Below are 19,790 nucleotides of genomic sequence, written 5' to 3' on the forward strand. Positions count from 1 at the left end.
AACTCTAAGTGCCTGGCCCATAGTCAGCACTTCAATGTTTACTTTTTAAATAAATGAACCAAAAAACCAACAATATTAGATGCTTAATAAAATTTCCACATGATGAGTCCAATGTTCTTTGACCGTATTAATCTACTCTAAATGGGGTTGGTATTCATTCCTCTCAACTGCTGTATGTCCAAATTGTTCAGTACTAAGATAGATTCAGGATGCAAGCAGTCTATCCCTTGCCCCCATGAATTCTAGGTCAGACCTGAAAAGCTGCACGACTCTGATCGTCTCAATAAGCTGAGGCAGTCTTAAACATGGCTAGACAGCCACAGGCCACTTAATAAAGGCCAGCTCGTTTCTTTCTAAATTATTAATGCACCTGTCTTATTTCTCCTATGAGATCCCTGAGAGCTGGGAGAGCTTCCAGAAGTTAACAGTCTCTACCAACAATTATCAGAAAGAACAAAAGCCCTTAAAAAAAAAAAAAAAAAGGCCAAATACAGCAAAATGAAGAGATGCAATGTACCAAACATTTACTATGTGCCAGGCACATACTTTGCATTTTCCAACATTATTTCTGATCAGTCCAACAACCCTGTTGAAGCAGACATCATCTCTGTTTTGTAAAAGAAGGAATTAGAGAGATTGAGTCACTTGGCCCAGTATCACTCAGCTGTTAAGCTGTGAAGCCAGAGTTCAAATTCCAAGGCTGCCTGGCTCCAGAAATTTTCTTGTAATCTAGTTAGAGGAGTACAAGGAATGCTGTCATATTTGCTGAGACAACCAGATTTCAAGATACAATAATAGCATTTTACAAAAATTGCTTACTTTTTTGTATTCTCCTTCCCCCAGGCCTTCTTTAGTAACTCTTATGGATTTGGTGACATCTATAAAAATTCCTCTTAAATAACATGTCAGTTCTTCCCCAAACTGGAGTCCTAATACACTTACGCAGTCCTTATGAAAATGGCAGCACAATTCCATTTTGTAGATGAGGTAAACTGGGGCTTAAAGAGGTTCAGTAACTTGTACACTATCCCATGGTTAGGGTTAACAAGTGGTTTAATAACATACAGAAGCAGCCTTCAGTTCTATCAAATCACATTCATATTCATGTATGACATGTATTCATGACTGAATAGTCATATTCACAGCAAAAATGACCAGATAAACAAGAACATCTATCCAAAAAAAGACATCTGCCATGTGAGCATTAAAGCCTCAAAAGACACCTGAAATACCCTATGATTCTAGGACAGTTCTCAAAGTGTAGGTTCTGGACCAGCAGCACCAACCTCATCTGGGGAGGTGTTAGAAATGCAAATTCTCAGACTCCACTCCCAACCCAATATATCACAAACTACGGGTTGGGGCCAGAATTTTAGCAAAGCCTTCCTGTTGATTCTGATGCTCTAAGATCTGTGCTCAAATCTGGTCGCAGATTAAAATCAGCTGGGGAATATTTAAACCAACCAACGTCCGAACCTCATCTGCAGATACCCTAATTTATTTAGTCTGAAGGCACTGAGATTATGACCTGAGCCAAAACCAAGAGTTAGATGTTTAGGGGGATCCCTGGGTGGCTCAGCGGTTTGGCGCCTGCCTTTGGCCCAGGGCGCGACCCTGGAGCCCCGGGATCGAGTCCCACATCAGGGTCCCACATCAGGCTCCCGGCATGGAGCCTGCTTCTCCCTCCTCCTGTGTCTCTGCCCCCCCCCCCCCCCCCCCCCCCCCCGTCTATCATAAATAAATAAATGAAAAAAAAAAGAGATGTTTAACTGACTGTGCGCTCTCAGGCGCCCTTCCCTTTTAAGATTTATTTATTTTAGAGAGAGAACTCAGGAGCACACACACAAAAGAAACTCCCTCAGATGATCCTAATATGTGCAGCCCAAGTGCTAAAGCGTCACTCTAAAATAAAGAACTTATCTACCCTGGTTCCTATCCCCACCCACCCCAGCCCTTCTGGGTCCTCAAACCACTGAGTTCCCTAGGGAAGAAATCCCTTGAGAAACTCCACAAGCTGAAACCTGAGTCCACAGAGGTTTTTCCATCCCTAGTAACAACTACAGTTTTAGAGCACTTCCTATGTGCCACACATCAGGCCTATCCTATCTCATTTATTTAATCAATTCTCAAGTATCAAATGCCAATTTTAATAAGGTGTCACTTTATAGTTTTATAGTTTATTCTCTTGAAGGCAATTTATAAGATTAAAATCTGCAATAAAAGAGCATATAAAATTATTATTTTTGACACTTAGAACAGGAAAATTCATTATGCAGCTACTACTACTCCCACAGTGAATTACTGATCCCAAGACAGGATCTATGCAATATAAGTATCTATATCTTGAGCATTCTGCTAACTGCTGGGAGGCTCAGTTCTTCAGCATTCAGAGCGCTTACATCTTTACCAACTTCTAGTAACCATTCTATTCTCCCACTTCTTTTCAGAGCCTCAAAATCCTCTTTTCATAATGACTTTAGTTTGAAAAACAATGACCTCATCTAACCTTTCTGGAATCATAATATCTAATATTAAGAAGAAGTGTATAAAAAAAAAGTTACAAATTAAAAAAAAAAAAAAGTGCTACACCTTTAAACTGAAACACAGGGATCCCTGGGTGGCTCAACAGTTTAGTGCCTGCCTTCAGCCCAGGGCTTGATCTTGGAGACTCGGGATCCAGTCCCACGTGGGGCTCCCTGCATGGAGCCTGCTTCTCCCTCTGCCTCTCCCCCCCCCCCCCCCCGCCCCGTGTGTCTCTCATGAATAAATAAAATCTTAAAAAAAAAAAAAAAAAAAAGAAACAGTGTTGACACTTGGGGTTCAACAGCATTCTTCTTTCAGTCCCACAAAATAATACACTAGTAGTGTAGGGGCACATTCTTCAACAGCAAAAGCCTCCCAAATGAGTCTCCCCACTTTAAATTCATCTCTCCCAACCTTAACAGATGTTTGTTTCATTTTCTTAAAGTGCAAGTCAAAAAGTCTCCATGGGTTCATGTTTCTTCCTCCACTAACCACCCAGGTCTAAAAGTGTGAAACTCATAACTCCTAAGGTCATCCTACACAGTTCTTTTAGCTTCTTCTTTTGACTTTAAGATCTCTTTCCCATCTAGCCTCTCTTTCTTATAAGAATCATACCTAACTGCTGCTGAGGCACACTTCTCTCCTATGATTGATACGGTGGTTCATGGTTGTGGCTTTCCAATTACTCTTTCCCAATGAAAGCGGTGAGGTCTTCATTTATGGCTTTCAGTTACACTCTGGTTTGAAGGCTAAGAGCAGAACAAGACTGCTGTGTTGCTCTTGGAAGCGAAATAATTGTACTGGGGTACACAAACAATCTGCACAGTGGGAAAGCCTTTGAGAATGGTCGGGTGAAAAATGTAGGATTATTAAAAAATGCTTTCAACAAATGACCAAGTCACAGACAAAAACACTTGGCTTCTTAGAAATGAGCATTCTTGATCCCCTCCCCAACACCTGCGCTCCCCTATGAATGGAGGGAACTACCATTTCAAGCACCATGCTGGCCACATTTCCATTCATTCCTTAAACTACTGCCTACCACTAACTCAATACCTATGTTGTTTGTGCCTCTTCCAGACTCTAGGATGAGGTAGTGAACAAAACAAATTCCCTGCTCTCAGAGAGCTTTCACTTATAAATTACCCAATTGCATCTTCATAACAGCCTTGGGCATTTTAACAATAAGCAAGCTGATGGTCTGGAGATGACTAGGATTTGAAGGTAGGGCTGTCTGCATCTGGAGCTCACATGCTGGCTATTCTTGACACAAAAGGCATGGCTGGGTCTAAGGGGAACAGTCAAGACCATTCTGAGCTGGGCAAGAGCTAGTCCACCTGGAACTCAATTCCCAGCTGTGAGATGGGAAACATTCCATGACCTCTATGGGCCATCTCCTGATCTAGGGAAAAACAGGGCAACAAGGTTGTTGAGAGGATTAAATGAGTTAATGCATGTTAAACACCCAAAATGGTACCTGGCATGTCACAGGAACGTATCATTTTTACTCTAGGACCTCCCTTCCACCTTGTTTGACAGTCTGAGGCCTAAACTGGATCCAGGTACAGCCTCCTAAGGTAAATCATTTTATTTTGCTTGTGTTTTTATACCTTCTCATCCCAAGACTTGTGTCCTTTCTGGTTTTCATTTTCAGGTTTTCCTTTCTATGTCCTTCCATTTTTACAAAAAGACTGGGATCTTTCTTCATTTAAAAAGAAAGTAAGGCTTAGTCAGTGAAGCATCCAACTCTTGGTTTTGGCTCAGATCATGATCTCAGGGCTGTGGGACTGAGGCCACATCGGGCTCCTGGCTCAGCAGGGTGTCTGTCTGCTAGAGATTCTCCCTGCCCCCCCACCCCGGGTGTGCACGCATGCACTCTTGCACTCTCTCTAAAATAAATAAATAAAACTTAAAAAAAAAAAAGTGGGGAGGGAGCACCTGCAAACTGCCTTAACTGCCTAATGCTGGCCTTCACTTCACCACCAAAATCCTTCAACTACTGGGCGTCAGAGCAGCATACAGAACACAAGGTTTAGAACTGGACTTCCTAGGTTTAAATCCTGGCTTAGCCACTCACTGCATGACTTCAGGCAAGTTCTTCAGCCTATTTATGGTTTCCTGATGTGTCATGAGGGATAACACCGTATCCATCTCACTGGACTGCCGTGACGATTAAAGAAGCAAATGCATTCCAAGTGCTTAGACCAATGCTGGGCACACAGAAAGTGCAATGATGCTTGTTAGCTGCCACTCTGGTCACCACACTTGGTGCTTCCACCTTCTCTCCAGCCATGCAGTTCCTAAACCCTAGGAGTATGGTTTCCTCCATCACCACTGCTGTACGAAATTACAGCTAACTTATCTGTGGTCTTCTAATTGCTAAAGCCAATATCTGTTCTTTGACTTCATCCTTTACTTTTTCCAGAGCCCTATACTCGGCCAACTACGGCTTATTTTTTAAACTCTCTCTTCAATTTCTTTCTCTATTTCTTATCTCTGCTCCTATTGGCCATATTGACTTCTCAATCTTCTCAGCCTCTAAACAAAGGTATCTTTCAAGGTTCTGCTTTCAATATTCTTTTTCTGTCTCTCTTTTTCTTCTGGAATCTCAAACATTCTCATAATTCCACCTGTGCCTACAACTAACATTCTGTCCCCAGTTACCATCTTGACCCTAAAACCAGTTCTCTTTGACCTTCATTAATGGTACCATTCTTCTGTCGGTCACAATTTGCTCTACAACACTTTTTTTCTTAATCTCAACCCTTAATTACTGTCCAAGAAAATCCTACCCATTATTCAAGACCCACTTCAAATGCTACCATCTTCATGGAGCCTTTTTCCAAATGAATGTGCTCTTTTTTGTTTTGAAACCTCAGAGCTAGATTTTTACTGGTCTTACTCTACTACTTTATACCAAAGTAAACTGTCATTTGGATCTTTGTCTAGCAATCTCTACGCCTGGATTGAAGTTCCTTAAGGCAGAAACTGATTTTTTCTTTATGTCTTCCGGTATTTATCACAAACCTTGCACATGGTGGCTGTCCCCTAAATAACTGCTAAGTACTAAATGCTTTGGAGTATAGTAACCTGAACCTGTACTCTTCTCCAGCCACACCACACTTCTTCCTCCTCCGTACCATTTCACTGGTTCATACCCCAGCGCAGGTGTTTCCCTCCACCATGATGCCCCCTCTCCCTAACTACTACTTGGGGGACGCCAATCATCTTTTATAATTCAACACAGAGACTATTTCTCCATTGGTGAAAACTTTCCCAACCTTTAACCTTCTTGGCACTTCTACTAATTTATAGATACAAAATATCTTTCATGTAGGACTCCAAACATTGAATGAAAAAACACAGAGCTGCTGTAAGCCATCAGTTATCAACTGCTGCTCTGTTTTGTAAAGGCAATGCAATCATCAGGATATGAACACAACAGATAAATCAAAAACAAATTGGTCATAGGCTATTTTATGTTGTAAAAATCTCACATAGTTCAGAATAATAGTCACTAACCAACCAGTACGTGGAAGAAATTCCAAATGTGAAAAATAAAAGATAAATTAGATAAGGAAAAGTTGAGCAACACCAACTTTTAATGATGATCTCAACATAATACCTAGAGACCTTCTCAAAAGAGCTGTTGCATCATCCACTTCAGAGTCTGAATTTGCTGTTACCCCAATACCAACACAGGGTGGTTCTGGCACACTCCATCTGTAGTCCAACCAGAATTTCCAGTAAGGGCATCTGGGTGGCTCAGACAGTTAAGTGTCTGACTCCTGATTTCGGTTCAGGTATCAGGGTCTTGAGATTATGACCCGTATCAGGCTCCATGCTTAGCATGGAGCTGCTTGAGATTCTCTCTGTCCCTCCACCCACTCTCTCTCTCTCTCTCTCTGAATAAAAAAAAAATCTTTTAAAAATATTTCCAGGGATCCCTGGGTGGCTCAGCAGTTTGGCATCTGCCTTTGGCCCAGGGCAGGATCCTGGAGTCCCGGGATCAGGTCCCACGTCGGGCTCCCGGCATGGAGCCTGCTTCTCCCTCCTCCTGTGTCTCTGCCTCTCTCTGTCTATCATGAATGAATGAATGAATGAATGAATGAATGAATAAATAAATAAATAAATATTTTAAAAAATAAAAATATTTCCAGTAAATATAAATTTCATATACACATACGTAGTACAATATATACATATGCCTTTTTTTTCTTTTTTTTAAGAGACAGCGTGCAAGCTGGGGGTAGGGGTGGGAAGGTGCAGAGGGAGAGACTCTTAAGCAGGCTCCACTCCCAGAATGGAGCGAGACTTGGGGCTTGATCTCACAACCCTGAGATCATGACCTGAACCAAAATCAAGAGTCATATGCTTAACTGACTGAGCCACCCAGATGCCCTTATACATATACTTTTTAAATGTCCCTTTTTCCTTACCATAGAAGATGCATCAGATAGATCAGATCATATCTTATATATTTAAAAGTCTTACCTTAAGGTATTTTTTTAAGATTTACTTACTTATTTTAGAGGGAGCATGCACGTGCACAAGCGAGCATGAGTAGGGGGAGCGGTGGAGGGAGAGGGAGACAACTGAGCCACCCAGGCACCCCTTACCTTAAGGTATTTAAACCAAAATTTTCATCTGTATCAGGTCACATTCCAGATATGACAATAAGGCAATCTATCTGTCTTTATTAATTAGTTGTTCATGCTTGTATTTCCTTCTCTGGACAATGAGCTCCTCAAGAGCACCAACCACATATTGCCTTTTACCCTCCCCAATACCCAGCACATGCAAGACACTTATTAGTATTTGTGAAAAGAACACATGAGTGACAGATTTCTTTCTAAAAAGCCTTAGCTTGTAAATTATCTTAAGGCAAAGTTCTCAAGAAGTCATGACTATACAGAGTGGCTAAAGTTAACACAAGAAACAACAGATGTTGGCAAGGATTTGGAGAAAGGGGAACTCCTGTACCCTGTTGGTGGGAATGCAAACTGGTGCAGCCAGTTTGGAAAACAGTATGAAGTTTCCTCAAAAGTAAAAAATAGAACTACTCTATGATCCAGCAATTGCACTACTAGGTATTTACCCAAAGGACATAAAAATACAGATTCAAAGGGAGATAATGCACACCAATGTTTATAACAGCATTGTCAAAATCTCCATCAACTGATGAATGGACAGAAGTGGGGTGGGTGTGTGTGTGTGGGGGGGTGTTTAATGGAATATTACTTAACCATAAAAACAGAATGAAATCTTGCCATTTGCAAAGACAGATGGAGCTAGTGAGTATAATGCTAAACAAAATGAGTCAGAGAAAGACAAATATTGTATAATTTTACTCATATGTGGAATTTAAAAATCAAAACAGCTGAACATGGTGGAGGGGGAAGAAAGGTAAACCAGGAAAGAGTGTCTTAATTATAGAGAACAAACAGGGTTATTGGGGGGAGGTGGCAGGGGATGGGTTAGATGCATGATCATTATTAAGGAGGGCACTTGTGACGGGCATCAGGTGTTGTATGTAAGTGACAAATCACTAAATTCTACACCTGAAACTAATATTACACTGTATGCTAACTGGAATTCAAAAAAACCTGAAAAAGAAAAACAGTCATGATTATAACTAGAAACTGGAATACATTTTATGTAACTTTCAAGTTATTTCAGAATTATGAAAAATCACACTACTTTGAAAAGTACAATAACAATAACAACAAAAAGAGCTAATACCAGAGTCCTTTAGTCAATTACCAAGGGGAAAAACTGCTCCAACAGTCTCTGTCATTTTGGCAAGCACATTAACTGTTTACTGGCACCGGTGGTTAAGATATCAGGCAAAAGGGGAACTGAAGGACAACTGCCGTGCAGTATGAGTACCCTGTGATTTCAAAAATGAACTTATGCTTAATTTCTTCCAGGATATGACTACATCTTGTACCTTTTTATCAAAGAAGCTATAGGCAAGGCTAGAGGCATACAAACCCTGTAGTATTTGTGACCATTTGTGAGGGGCACATGTGTAAGCCAGGTCAAGGATGGCCACAGACACACAAGCTCACTCCCTCCAACACAGGTTTCTCCTTTATCCCACTGGGCAAACCACGGCACCTTAGCTTCTCAACTATTGCAAGGTCAGGGATCAGCAAAAGCATTTATTCACGTTTATTAGCCACAGAAACCAAGACCATTGATTTTTAGAGCAGAAAGATACTCTAAAGATCGTTCAGTGTAGTGACTTTCAAACTTTTTTAACCATAAAATCCTCCTTTATGGGAATACATACAGAAGAGCAATATATAAAACAGAGGTTAGGGAAAGGAAGTTTGCGAACCACCAAGGAGATTCATAGAACCCTTAAAGTCCATCAGTCTTTAGTGTAAAAACCTCTAATCTATTCACATCCATTAGGATGGCTATTAGAAAAACAAAACAAAACAGAAAATAAATATTGGCAAAGATATGGAGAAACTGGCACCCTTGCACACTGCTGAGAATGTAAAATGTTGCAGCTGCTGTGGAATACATCATAGCAATTCCTCAAAAATTTAAAGATAATTACATATTATCCAGCAATTCTACTTCTAGGTATATACCCAAAAGAACTGAAAGCAAGGACTTCCAATAGCCCTTGTTATTCCTCAGTATACCTATATTCACGGCAGCATTACTCACAATAACCAAAAAGTGGAAGTAACCCAAGTATCCCAAGACAGATAAATGGATAGACAAAATACAGTATATACATTATTCTATTTAAAAATATTCCACTGAACTATTATTCCCTAGAAAAGAAGGAAACTCTGACACATGGTACAATATGAATGAACCTTGAAGATATAATACTAAGTGACATAAGCTAGTCACAAAAGAATACTGTATGGTTCCATTTATGTACCTAGAACAGTCAAATTCAGAGATAGAAAATAGATGTCTGGTTCTAAGGGCTGGGGAAGGGTGAAGAGAAGTTATCATTCAGTGGGTACAGAACTTCAGTTTTGTAAGATGCAGAGCTCTGGAGATAGATGATGGTGATGGTTTTGCAACAAAACCATCTTTTGTAGAGATCTAAATCCCATTGAATTGCATACAGGTTTCCCTGGCGATACTATCTCGAAGTAGAGCACTCTTATGAAAACTTGTGTAAGCCAAAATGATGTAAAACAAAGAAGCAATTACCATTAATTTATATGGAAAAATTTTGAGCCTCCTCAGACCCAAAAAATAACCCCTCTTATGCTTTTCTGATACCTTAGGACACATCTTGCCAATGGATACACAAAATAAATTTAGATAAAGCACAGATGCTCAGAGACACAGTTCAAAGCTGTGATGCCTTGAAGCTAAGTGTAGTTCCCAGGGAAGAAGCTGTTTACAGTGTGTGTTGCCTCTGTAATGGCTCACTGCCAAACAAATGCTGAGTGCTTTTTTGGCTTTTCACCTGTTTTCATAAAAGTAAAATCCACCATGCGTTTTTTTCAATTACCAAAAACAGGGACTAATGTAGATCTTTTGTAAAAGCAAAGTGGTGTAAAGCAAGTTCTTGGAAAGCGGGGAATACCTGCAATTTAAAAATGGCAAAAATTATAGTTCACGTTATGTATATATTTACAATTAAAAAAAATACCTTTGTTCTAACCCAACACAACACTTTCATTTTACTGAGGAAAGAAATAGAACTAAAGTTGAAAAACTATTCACTTAAGATCACATACAGGCAGTAGTGATCTACCCACAATGTAATTGCATGAAAGGTACTTCTGTCTATAATACTTACTCCATCAAACTCTTCAATGGAACCCAGTGACCAAAGAATAAAACTTAAGTTCCTACGTATGGCATGCAAAGCCCTCCAGGATGGAGATTCACCTCCTCTCCAGACACACTGTTCACTAATGCCTAACACCCCAACACCACAGCAAGGCCTATAGCCTCCACATCTACTACTGTCTCATCTCCTGGCCTCTGCACTGTCCACACCTTCTCCTCAACCTCTCCTCACTAAGTCTGAGTATCATCACACATACCAAGTACTGGATATCACAGATACTAAGTGAGATTACTTTTCCAGATCTTACGCCACAAGATCTTCTTTGGCCCTGGGCTGGGTATCCCTCTGGTGCTCCTACAATACCCCTGTACACCCTCACCACTGTTAAGACAACAACGCTGGCTTCCCTACTTTCCTACAGCAGGCTCCTGACAAAAAAATGTCATTCGTCTCTGTTCACTGAGCACCAAGACCCGACCTAGCTGCTGGGTCCTCAGGAAGTACTGACTGAGCATCTTGGAACGCCAAGATGAGATCAGATCTCCTGAAAGTCCAGGGTTCTTTTCATCCGTATGCCTGAGGGCCTCCCTCAGTGTGAAAATCATTATATTACCGAAGGCTCTTACTCAGAAAAGCATTTCATGTGTCATGGATGCAAAGACACCACATTCCTTCTTGCATAATGCAACAATACCACCCAAGTTGGTCCCAACTTTCTGAGAAGGAGATAGTAGTGGAGAAACAGAACACAAAAAGGTCTTTTTTCTCCCCTCCGATAGACATGTTATTTTTATATTAAGGAGAGTTCTTTCTGGCACTTTACCTTGAGTGACTACAATTTAAACAACCCATTTAAAGCTCTTGTGTTATATTACAGTACCCATTCACTGTAAGCCCTTGAGGACAATCTGTAATGGAAAAAATTTATTTGAGGGCTATGTCCTCATAGCTCCATGACTTCCCTAGCCTTGGTGGAAGGCAGGCTTAGCCAGGGAGAAATATTTTTAGACAAGGGTGCTTCAGAGCTGTAAAAATAGGCCAGGTGAATAGCACACTTTCAAAAGCCTCTGAGTACTCCGGCCACAGGGCCAAGTAAACATGCCAAGCAGAAGCATGCTGGATTTATATATTTTTGCAAACACATCACCAGATTTGAAGCAGCTTCTCTGAAACATAACCTGAATGGTAAATTTGTGAGAACTACATCAACTAGTACAGTGAGCTGTCCCATGTGCCCCTACACTACAGGAGGACTGTGTGTTATCAGCTGTACATTCTCTCAGAAAACTATTCTGACTTCCTTCCAATTCCCAGAATAAGTGCACTGAGTTAGTGCTCATGACGCTGACTGTACCCCAGAGGTTGCTGTTCTTTGCATCAAGGTCTGCCCTTGAGCTCATGATTTGATCCAGGGAGGGAAAAAGTCATAAATCAGATGTGTTTCTCAGAGCTGGCAACTCTGGGTTTATGATTATCTCTGATTGTGCAATTCCTTCAACTCTGCCTTCAGCAGTTGTTGTCTTCACTAACTTCGACAATCAAAAAAGGCATTCCGTTGAGGCTTTCAACTACCACTGCCACCATAACCAGCTGGTTTGTTCTTAAAACAGTTTAATTCATTAGCTAGCTTAATTTTTTTTTACTTAGATTTTTATATTTCAAAAAGTATTTCTAAAAAGCTAAAGAAATGCACTTCCATGTTCAGATGAGAAGTCTGTCAAAAGAAAATTTTTTTTTTTGAAAATTCAATAAGCATCTGGAGTTGGTAATGTAGAGAAAAATAACTCCTCTCCCAGGACTCTCTCCTCCCATCTCTCAGCAACCCCAAGAAGGTATAACTGGACGTGTCACTAGCATCAACAAACTCTTGGTTATATTTAAGTATTTCTCTGAGATGTTGCCATGAGGAATACTTTCTGAGTAGAAGAGACAGTTCCAAATCCAAACTGCTCTCTAGGAAGATTAGTATGGCAATGTTTGCTACAATGGCGGGGCGGGGGACGGGTTGGGGGGGAGGTTTGCTGAAAAAGGTCCAAGTAAGAGGCTCCCACAACAATTCAAGTATCAATGCCGGGTCCAGGAATTACAAAGGGGAGCACAGGGAAAAGAACACTCCTCACAGAGGAAAGCCTCAGAGCCTTTTATGGCACAGAGGAGATTCTGACCATGACCCCATCTTCAGAGTATACGTGGCTGAAGAACAAGTGTGGTAATGACAGAGGGAGGAAAAGTCCCAGGGAAAGCTGGAGGGGACAAAGGAAGGGAACATGATAAATAATTAAGTCTTGGCAAGTGAGTTTGAGTCTATTCTCGGCAGAAAATGGCATCAGAGCAGCCAAAGAGAGATCACCAGGGAATGATTCTAACTTTGAGTCTAGAGCTAAGGAAAGGTCAACCTTTTATCTGTTGATTGCAGATGCCTGTAAAAACCCCTTTGCCCAGGGAGACCACACTTCTCTCCACAACATAGTGGAGGCCAGGGGTGAGGGCAGAACTGTGGTTACCTCGGCTTCAGGGATCAAACCTCTTCAAAGACAGTGAAGAGAATCTAGAATTAGAGAAATCATCGCCGGATTGATCTCACAAGTCTATGTGAAAGCAACATTTACTGAACAGTTCCCACTGAACATGCTGGTTAGGTTTCTTCGGCTCTTTGGGCATTTAGCTCTCACAGCACCATGAGGCAAGTATCCTTGTCTGCAGATAAAAGAGGCAGAGATGGGTTAAATGACTCACCTAAGGTTCCTATAGCAAGGACAGGTAGGTAGGGCTGGGTGCTAAGCTCTGGGAGGCACCTCATATACTCTGCTCACTTTCAAGTGTTACACCACCACTCACCAGAAATTGCGTTGTTAATATACCCCAGGCAGATGCAGGGTGAAGAGCAGTGTAAGCCCCCTGTGGTCCTAGGACAGCTAGGCAGTGAGGAGTGTGCCTGAGGCAGATACGGGGAGAAACAGAAGTGTGGGGGAAGGAAATTAGAAACTCAAGCAAGGGATCCCTGGGTGGCGCAGCAGTTTGGCGCCTGCCTTTGGCCCAGGGCGCGATCCTGGAGACCCGGGATCGAATCCCACGTCGGGCTCCCGGTGCATGGAGCCTGCTTCTCCCTCTGCCTGTGTCTCTGCCTCCCTCTCTCTCTGTGTGTGACTATCATAAATAAATAAAAATTAAAAAAAAAAAAAAACTCAAACAAGGGGCAGGTAATAGCAAGGCTGGATCTAGGACATGGTAGAGAACACCCAAAACCTGACTGAGGTGCCATTTCTGCTCTACAATGTCCAAACATATTCTTTAGCATTCTTTTTTGTCTATTAGCCCCACCTCTTCTACATTAGCTCCAGCCCCAATGACTAATATGCTGACAAGGGCTGGTTTTGCTGTCCCAGTACATGGATGAAGCTCAGACAAGAGCCCGGCAAAGAAGTGAGCAACAGCACAGGGACCGAGGGAAGAGCTTCATGACGAATGCATCCTATACCCTTAAGGAGGGAGTTAACCTGAATAAAAACATCGCCGGGCAGCCCGGGTGCCTCACCACCTTCAGCCCAGGGTGTGATCCTGGAGACCCAGGATCGAGTCCCGCATCGAGCTCCCTGTATGGAGCCTGCTTCTCCCTCTGCCTGTGTCTCTGTGTCTCTGCCTCTCTCTCTCTCTCTCTCTCTGCGTCTCTCATAAATAAATAAATAAAATCTTTAAAAACAAAAACAAAAAAACATCCCCTCCAGAAAGAACACTCAAAAGGAGAGCTTACAGCCAGGTAACTGTTCCAGTCTCCTGTGATCCTGAAACTTTTCCCAGGCCACTGCACTGTTTTCAAGAACAGTTTAACAGAGATGTATTCACTGTAGCAAAAAAAAAAAAAAAGAAGAAGAAGAAGAATAGAGTTAAACAACATTAACATTGGGCAATTGTGACCACTCTTTTTTTTTTTTTTTTTTTTTGGTGACCACTCTTTCATTCAATATCAGAAAACTCAGGACTGGGGGCAGAGAAGAGTGGCTGGGGAGGAAAAAAAACTCTCAGGTCCACTTGAGTCCTTATTAAGCATCACAAAGTAACACAGATGTTGAGGAAACATTCATCTGTAGCTTAGAATGCTCTCCCCCACCATACCCCAACTTTGTTTTAATTGTCTAAAGAGCCTTCCCCAGAAGAAATGTGTCCTTTTTGCTTTTTAAGGGGAACAAAAAAGGCTTTGGGTGAGAAGAATCAGGCCCCGAACCCCTTGCAAACTTTCTCATTTCCTCAAAGAAATATAGTGCACTAAAACGAAGGTTGTACCAGGAGCCCTGAGGAATTCAGCTTCTGAAATGTCCATTTTCAGGGAGCCCATAGGCTTCCCCCAACCCCACACTCCCAGTAACTTAATGAAAGCTATGGGCTCTCTGGGCTCCTCAGATGAAAAAATAGGCAACGAACAAAACAAAGTTCAGAAAGGAATCTTTCAATAAATTGAAGAAATGCACAGCTAGTACTTTTCTTCCTTTTCTCCCCTCCTTTACAGAACAAAAAACAACCTGCCCTTCCTCAAGGGTCATTTAATGCTATAAGCTTCTTTGCTGGCCTAAGTATCTGGTCAAAGCTAAGTTGGTAATCAGAACCATGTCAAAAGTCTGTAATGGATAAACACACAAGTTAACCTTACTAAATATTAACCTGCAGTCTAAGGGATTTTTTTTTTTTAATTTTAAACAAACAAAAAAATGACAGGCAAAGTAGATGCTCTTAGAGAATACAAATGTACAAATGGCCTGTGCTCTGATCAAATGTAATGAAGCACAAACCTCACTTATCTGAAACTGCTAAATTGCTTGAGAAATGTGTCAGGCTCCCAAAAAACATATTCAAAAAAAAATTTTTTTTATCCCACTCAGCATGAATTGGAACATATGGCAAAATGATTAATTTTACAAAAAATTAAAATTGTAAATAGAGCTACACCCTGAATAAAATTAAAACTACCTCAGAAAGAGTTCAGAAGAGTGAAGATAAATGCATAGCTTAGATGCTAGTTTGTGCTTGTGTTTTTAAGGCTTCACTGAGGATTTATGACGGGTTGGGGGTGGGGAGGGCGAGGATAAAAGGTGCCTTCCTTCTTTTCAGAGATCCATGAGCAAACAAAGCACAGTATCAACTGGCATTTGTGTTCAAGATTAAACATGTTGCAACAGGGATCCCTGGGTGGCGCAGCAGTTTGGCGCCTGCCTTTGGCCCAGGGCGCGATCCTGGGGACCCGGGATCGAATCCCACATCGGGCTCCCGGTGCATGGAGCCTGCTTCTCCCTTGGCCTGTGTCTCTGCCTCTCTGTCTCTCTCTCTCTCTCTCTGTGACTATCATAAATAAATAAAAATTGAAAAAAATATATTAAAAAAATAAAAATAAAAAAAAAAACATGTTGCAACAAAATCATGACCAGTATTCTCCATCTAAATATTACAGTCCCACCTCTGCAGCAACAATCAGAGTTAGGTGTGGAGACCAGGGGAGGAGGACAAATGGACAAGGATTACTGCAATGAAGATAATAATTGTAAGGGCAGAGAACATTTTGTGAGCTCTTATTCGGTGTCAGACACTGTGCTAAGTGCCTGACATATACTAATTCATTCAATCCTCTCCATACTCCTACCACACTAGTACTTAGTCCAACTTTAGAAATAAGTAAACTGAAGCCATAGGTTAAGTAAATTTCATATGTTAACAGAGCCAGTTAAGTAACTTTCCCATGTTAACAGAGCCAGCATATGAAGCAGAGCCAACATAAAAATCATCCAATTCCCCATAATGAACTGGAGCCAATCTATGTTCAAAACACATCAACTTATTCATCAGTGGCACTCAATAAGCAAAATAACTTTACCCTATGCCAAAAACCGTAGATTAAGGGGCACAAAGAATGAAGTGATACTGCTAGAATTGCATGCTTCAGGGTGAAATGCAAAAACAGATCAGCTAAACCATCCCAAAACATCAGTGAACCCAACCAACTGGCTGACAGTGGCACACAGAGATGTTCTACAGGAAAGCACGGTTTCCCTCCCCAGGATTAAAGTTGTCACCTGAAGTTGGTGAGGCTCTTTAAAACCATGTGAGAATGGAACTGTGTTCCTTATGAAAGTTCACTACTTAGATTTCTGGTCTTTTATTTTTTTCCCCTGGGCCTCACAACCAATATGGGGCTCGAACTCACAAACCCAAGATCAAGAGTCACAGGCTCCTCTGAATGAGCCAGCCAGCTACCCTAGAGTTCTGGTCTTTATCAACTTTCAGAATGACAATTCCATTATGTTTCCAACCAGAGGGGTAAATAACACTCTTCCCCCTCAACTTTGAAAAGGCACTCCCTGCTCCAACTACTCAAGGATTGGACCCCCAAGTATGTGTTCCCACCAATGTCAGTCATTTCTCCCCACTCCTTTCTCAAGTGAACGCACCATTACCATACCCATCATTTTAGGTGCTACCTCTGTGCTTTTTCATGCAACATAACACCCTTTTTCATGGTATCCCAATAATGGTTGCAGCCTTCCAGACACTGGAAGCAATCCGACTTTGTACAAAAGTTGAGGCAATGCTTTTCACACCACTCCTAATCCTCTTCCATTGATGACTTCAAGGTACTGTTCATTTCCTATATTGTTACTGGAGGCTTAAAGCCCTAATAACTTGTCACCAAGATGTTGTTTAAGTGTTTTTAAACCAGTGCATTATTTTACATTTGCCTAGAATAAATCTTGCTCTCATAGCCTTGGGAGAGTCTGGTGGAGCAGGAAGTATGTAAGTGTGCCCAAGCTAAGCTCTGAGTATCATGTAGTCTAATATGTGGAACTTTCAGGTTAAAGGGACTTACTCCTCTTCAGATGTAACACAGGTTACAGGAAACCATAATCTAGCAGCCAGGGCATCCACACAACAAAAAGGGCAATCAATGTATGGCCAAAAACATGATCTCAGAAGATAGAAATGAGAGACTGTCAGAAGTCAGATGAATAAAAATATTTTTTAAAAATACTAATTTGGGGATCCCTGGGTGGCGCAGCGGTTTGGCGCCTGCCTTTGACCCAGGGCGCCATCCTGGAGACCCAGGATCAAATCCCACGTTGGGCTCCCGGTGCATGGAGCCTGCTTCTCCCTCTGCCTATGTCTCTGCCTCTCTCTGTGTGACTATCATAAATAAGTAAAAAATTAAAAAAAATATTTAAAAAATACTAATTTGGGGCAGCCCTGGTGGCTCAGTGGCTTAGCGCCGCCTTTAGCCCAGGGCGTGATCCTGGAGATGCGGGATTGAGTCCCGCGTCAGGCTCCCTGCATGGAGCCCGCTTCTCCCTCTGCCTGTGTCTCTGCCTCTCTCTCTCTCTGTGTGTCTCTTGTGAATAAATATATAAAATCTTTAAAAAAATTGTTTAAATACTAATTTTAAGAGAAAATGCAATTAATATGCTGCAAAAAACATGCAGGCAGGGAGAATTAAGACAGTAATAAAAGTTTTTGTTTGTTTTTGAGAGAGAGAGAGAGAGGGAGAGAGGGAGAGAATCCTAAGCAGGCTCTTCACTCAGTGCAAGGCGGGGCTGGACCCCACAACCCCAAGATCATGACCTGCACTGAACTCAAGAGTCAGACTTAACCCCCTGAACCACCCAGGCGCCCCAAAAGATTTCTTTAAAAAGCAAGCATAGGGGTATCCCTGGGTGGCTCAGTGGTTTAGCACCTGCCTTCGGCCCAGGGCGTGATCCTAGAGTCCCGGGATCGCGTCCCACGTCGGGCTCCCAGCATGGAGCCTGTTTCTCCCTCTGCCTGTGCCTCTGCTTCTCTCTCTCTGTCTCTCATGAATAAATAAATAAAATCTTTAAAAATAAATAAATAAATAAATAAAAAGCAAGCACAGAAGTGTGGATTTGGCTGCAAACAGACACTGAAAAAAATTAAACGTTCTTGATTGTAGCCACTGCCCTAGAGTACTCTCTTAAGAAACACTTGTTTATAACCGCCTCCCGTCTCAACAACGTAAGTTGCAAAGGGCTGAAACGCTAAGAATAAAATCAGCTAAGAAAATCACAGTCAGGGGATCCCTGGGTGGCGCAGCGGTTTGGCACCTGCCTTTGGCCCAGGGCGCGATCCTGGAGACCCGGGATCGAATCCCACGTCGGGCTCCCGGTGCATGGAGCCTGCTCCTCCCTCTGCCTGTGTCTCTGCCTCTCTCTCTCTCTGTGTGACTATCATAAATAAATAAAAAAATAAAATAAAAAAGAAAATCACAGTCGTCCAATACGACCGGGAAGGTAACCGCTGAAAATAAATAAATAAATAAAAATACAAGTATCACAGTATCCAGATAATCAGTTGCACAACCGACTCCGTAGCCCAGCTCAGGTGGCACAAGGGCAGGGTCCTGAAGATGAACAACGAGCTCAGAGCCTCCTCCTGGGCTCTCAGCCACCTTACTCCCACACTCCCAGACCTTAAACCGCGCTGTTTTCTGCACAGAGGGGAATAGGTCAAAGTTGCCCAGCCAAGGCGCTCGCAGCGGGAGCCGTTCCAGGGCCTCGCAAGCTCCAACTCGGTAACTTTACAAAGTGCTACCAAAACGAGGACTATTTTTCTTCTTGCCAACCCACAAGCAAAAGGAAACACAAGACGGGGGCGGGAAAGAGAGCTCGTTTAGGAGAGCAGCAAACAGCTCGGACAAAGACTCATACCAAACTAGCAGAAACAAAACTAACTGATCGCAGTCCAGGCCTCTGGAAGCAAACTCGGTCTCAGCCGAGCGGCGAGCGCGCACGTTACTCCTCAGTATCCTCTGCGCCTGCACCGCCCGCTCCCGAAGTGCGGAGCCAGAGACCAGGGGGCTGGGGCTCAAGCCAAGAACACGGGTTCTTGGGGGGGGCGGACGAGACTCAGGCCCAGACTCGCGGCTTTTCAACCGCGCCGCGAGGGGCGGGTGGCCTTTGCCCCGGCGCCCGCGCCGCCCGTCTGCTGGCCAGCGCCCGCCCCAGCCGCGCGCAGCGACCTCGAGCCGGGTACGCCGGCCGCCCGGCGGCTCACCTGGGCGATGCCGGCGCCCATCAGCCCGCCGCCGATAACCGTCACGTGCTTGACGATGATCTTCTTCGCCGAGGCCGAGGCAGTGGACGAGGAGGACACGGAGCGCACGAACTGGCGGGTAACGAAAGCCATGCTGCGCACACAAAGGCGGCGACGACGAGACCCAGCGGAGCTCTCCGCGGCGCAGGGACTAGCAGGGAGCTGACCTCTGGGGGCGGAGGCCCGGCCCGCCCCTCCGCCCCGCGCGCCCGCGCGCTCGGTGACGTCACGGACGGCGGGGGTGGAGACTCGAGGTGCGCCCCGCCCATTGGCCCGCGCCCGCCGGGGACCGCGTTCGAACGTCCGAGCGCGGCTTCCGGGCCCACGTGGTCTGGCGCGGCTACACCTACGGGCGGGGAAGGGGGCGTGGTCGCGGCGGCGGGGGGCGGGGCCCGGGAGGTGGGCT

General features: G+C 43.2%; 1 protein-coding gene across 1 annotated transcript in view; it reads right to left on the reverse strand.

Moving 5' to 3' along the window:
* Nucleotides 1-19,582, reverse strand: part of HADH (hydroxyacyl-CoA dehydrogenase) — a 45,841-nt gene extending 26,259 nt beyond the window's left edge. The window contains exon 1 of the mRNA XM_038581946.1: nt 19,346-19,582. Coding sequence (XP_038437874.1) covers nt 19,346-19,477 — 132 coding nt within the window. The 5' untranslated portion in view covers nt 19,478-19,582. The remainder of the gene's footprint in view (nt 1-19,345) is intronic.
* Nucleotides 19,583-19,790: the final 208 nt, after the last annotated feature.

This window comes from Canis lupus, chromosome 32, assembly GCF_011100685.1.
Source record: "Canis lupus familiaris isolate Mischka breed German Shepherd chromosome 32, alternate assembly UU_Cfam_GSD_1.0, whole genome shotgun sequence".
Classification (NCBI taxonomy): Eukaryota; Metazoa; Chordata; class Mammalia; order Carnivora; family Canidae; genus Canis; species Canis lupus.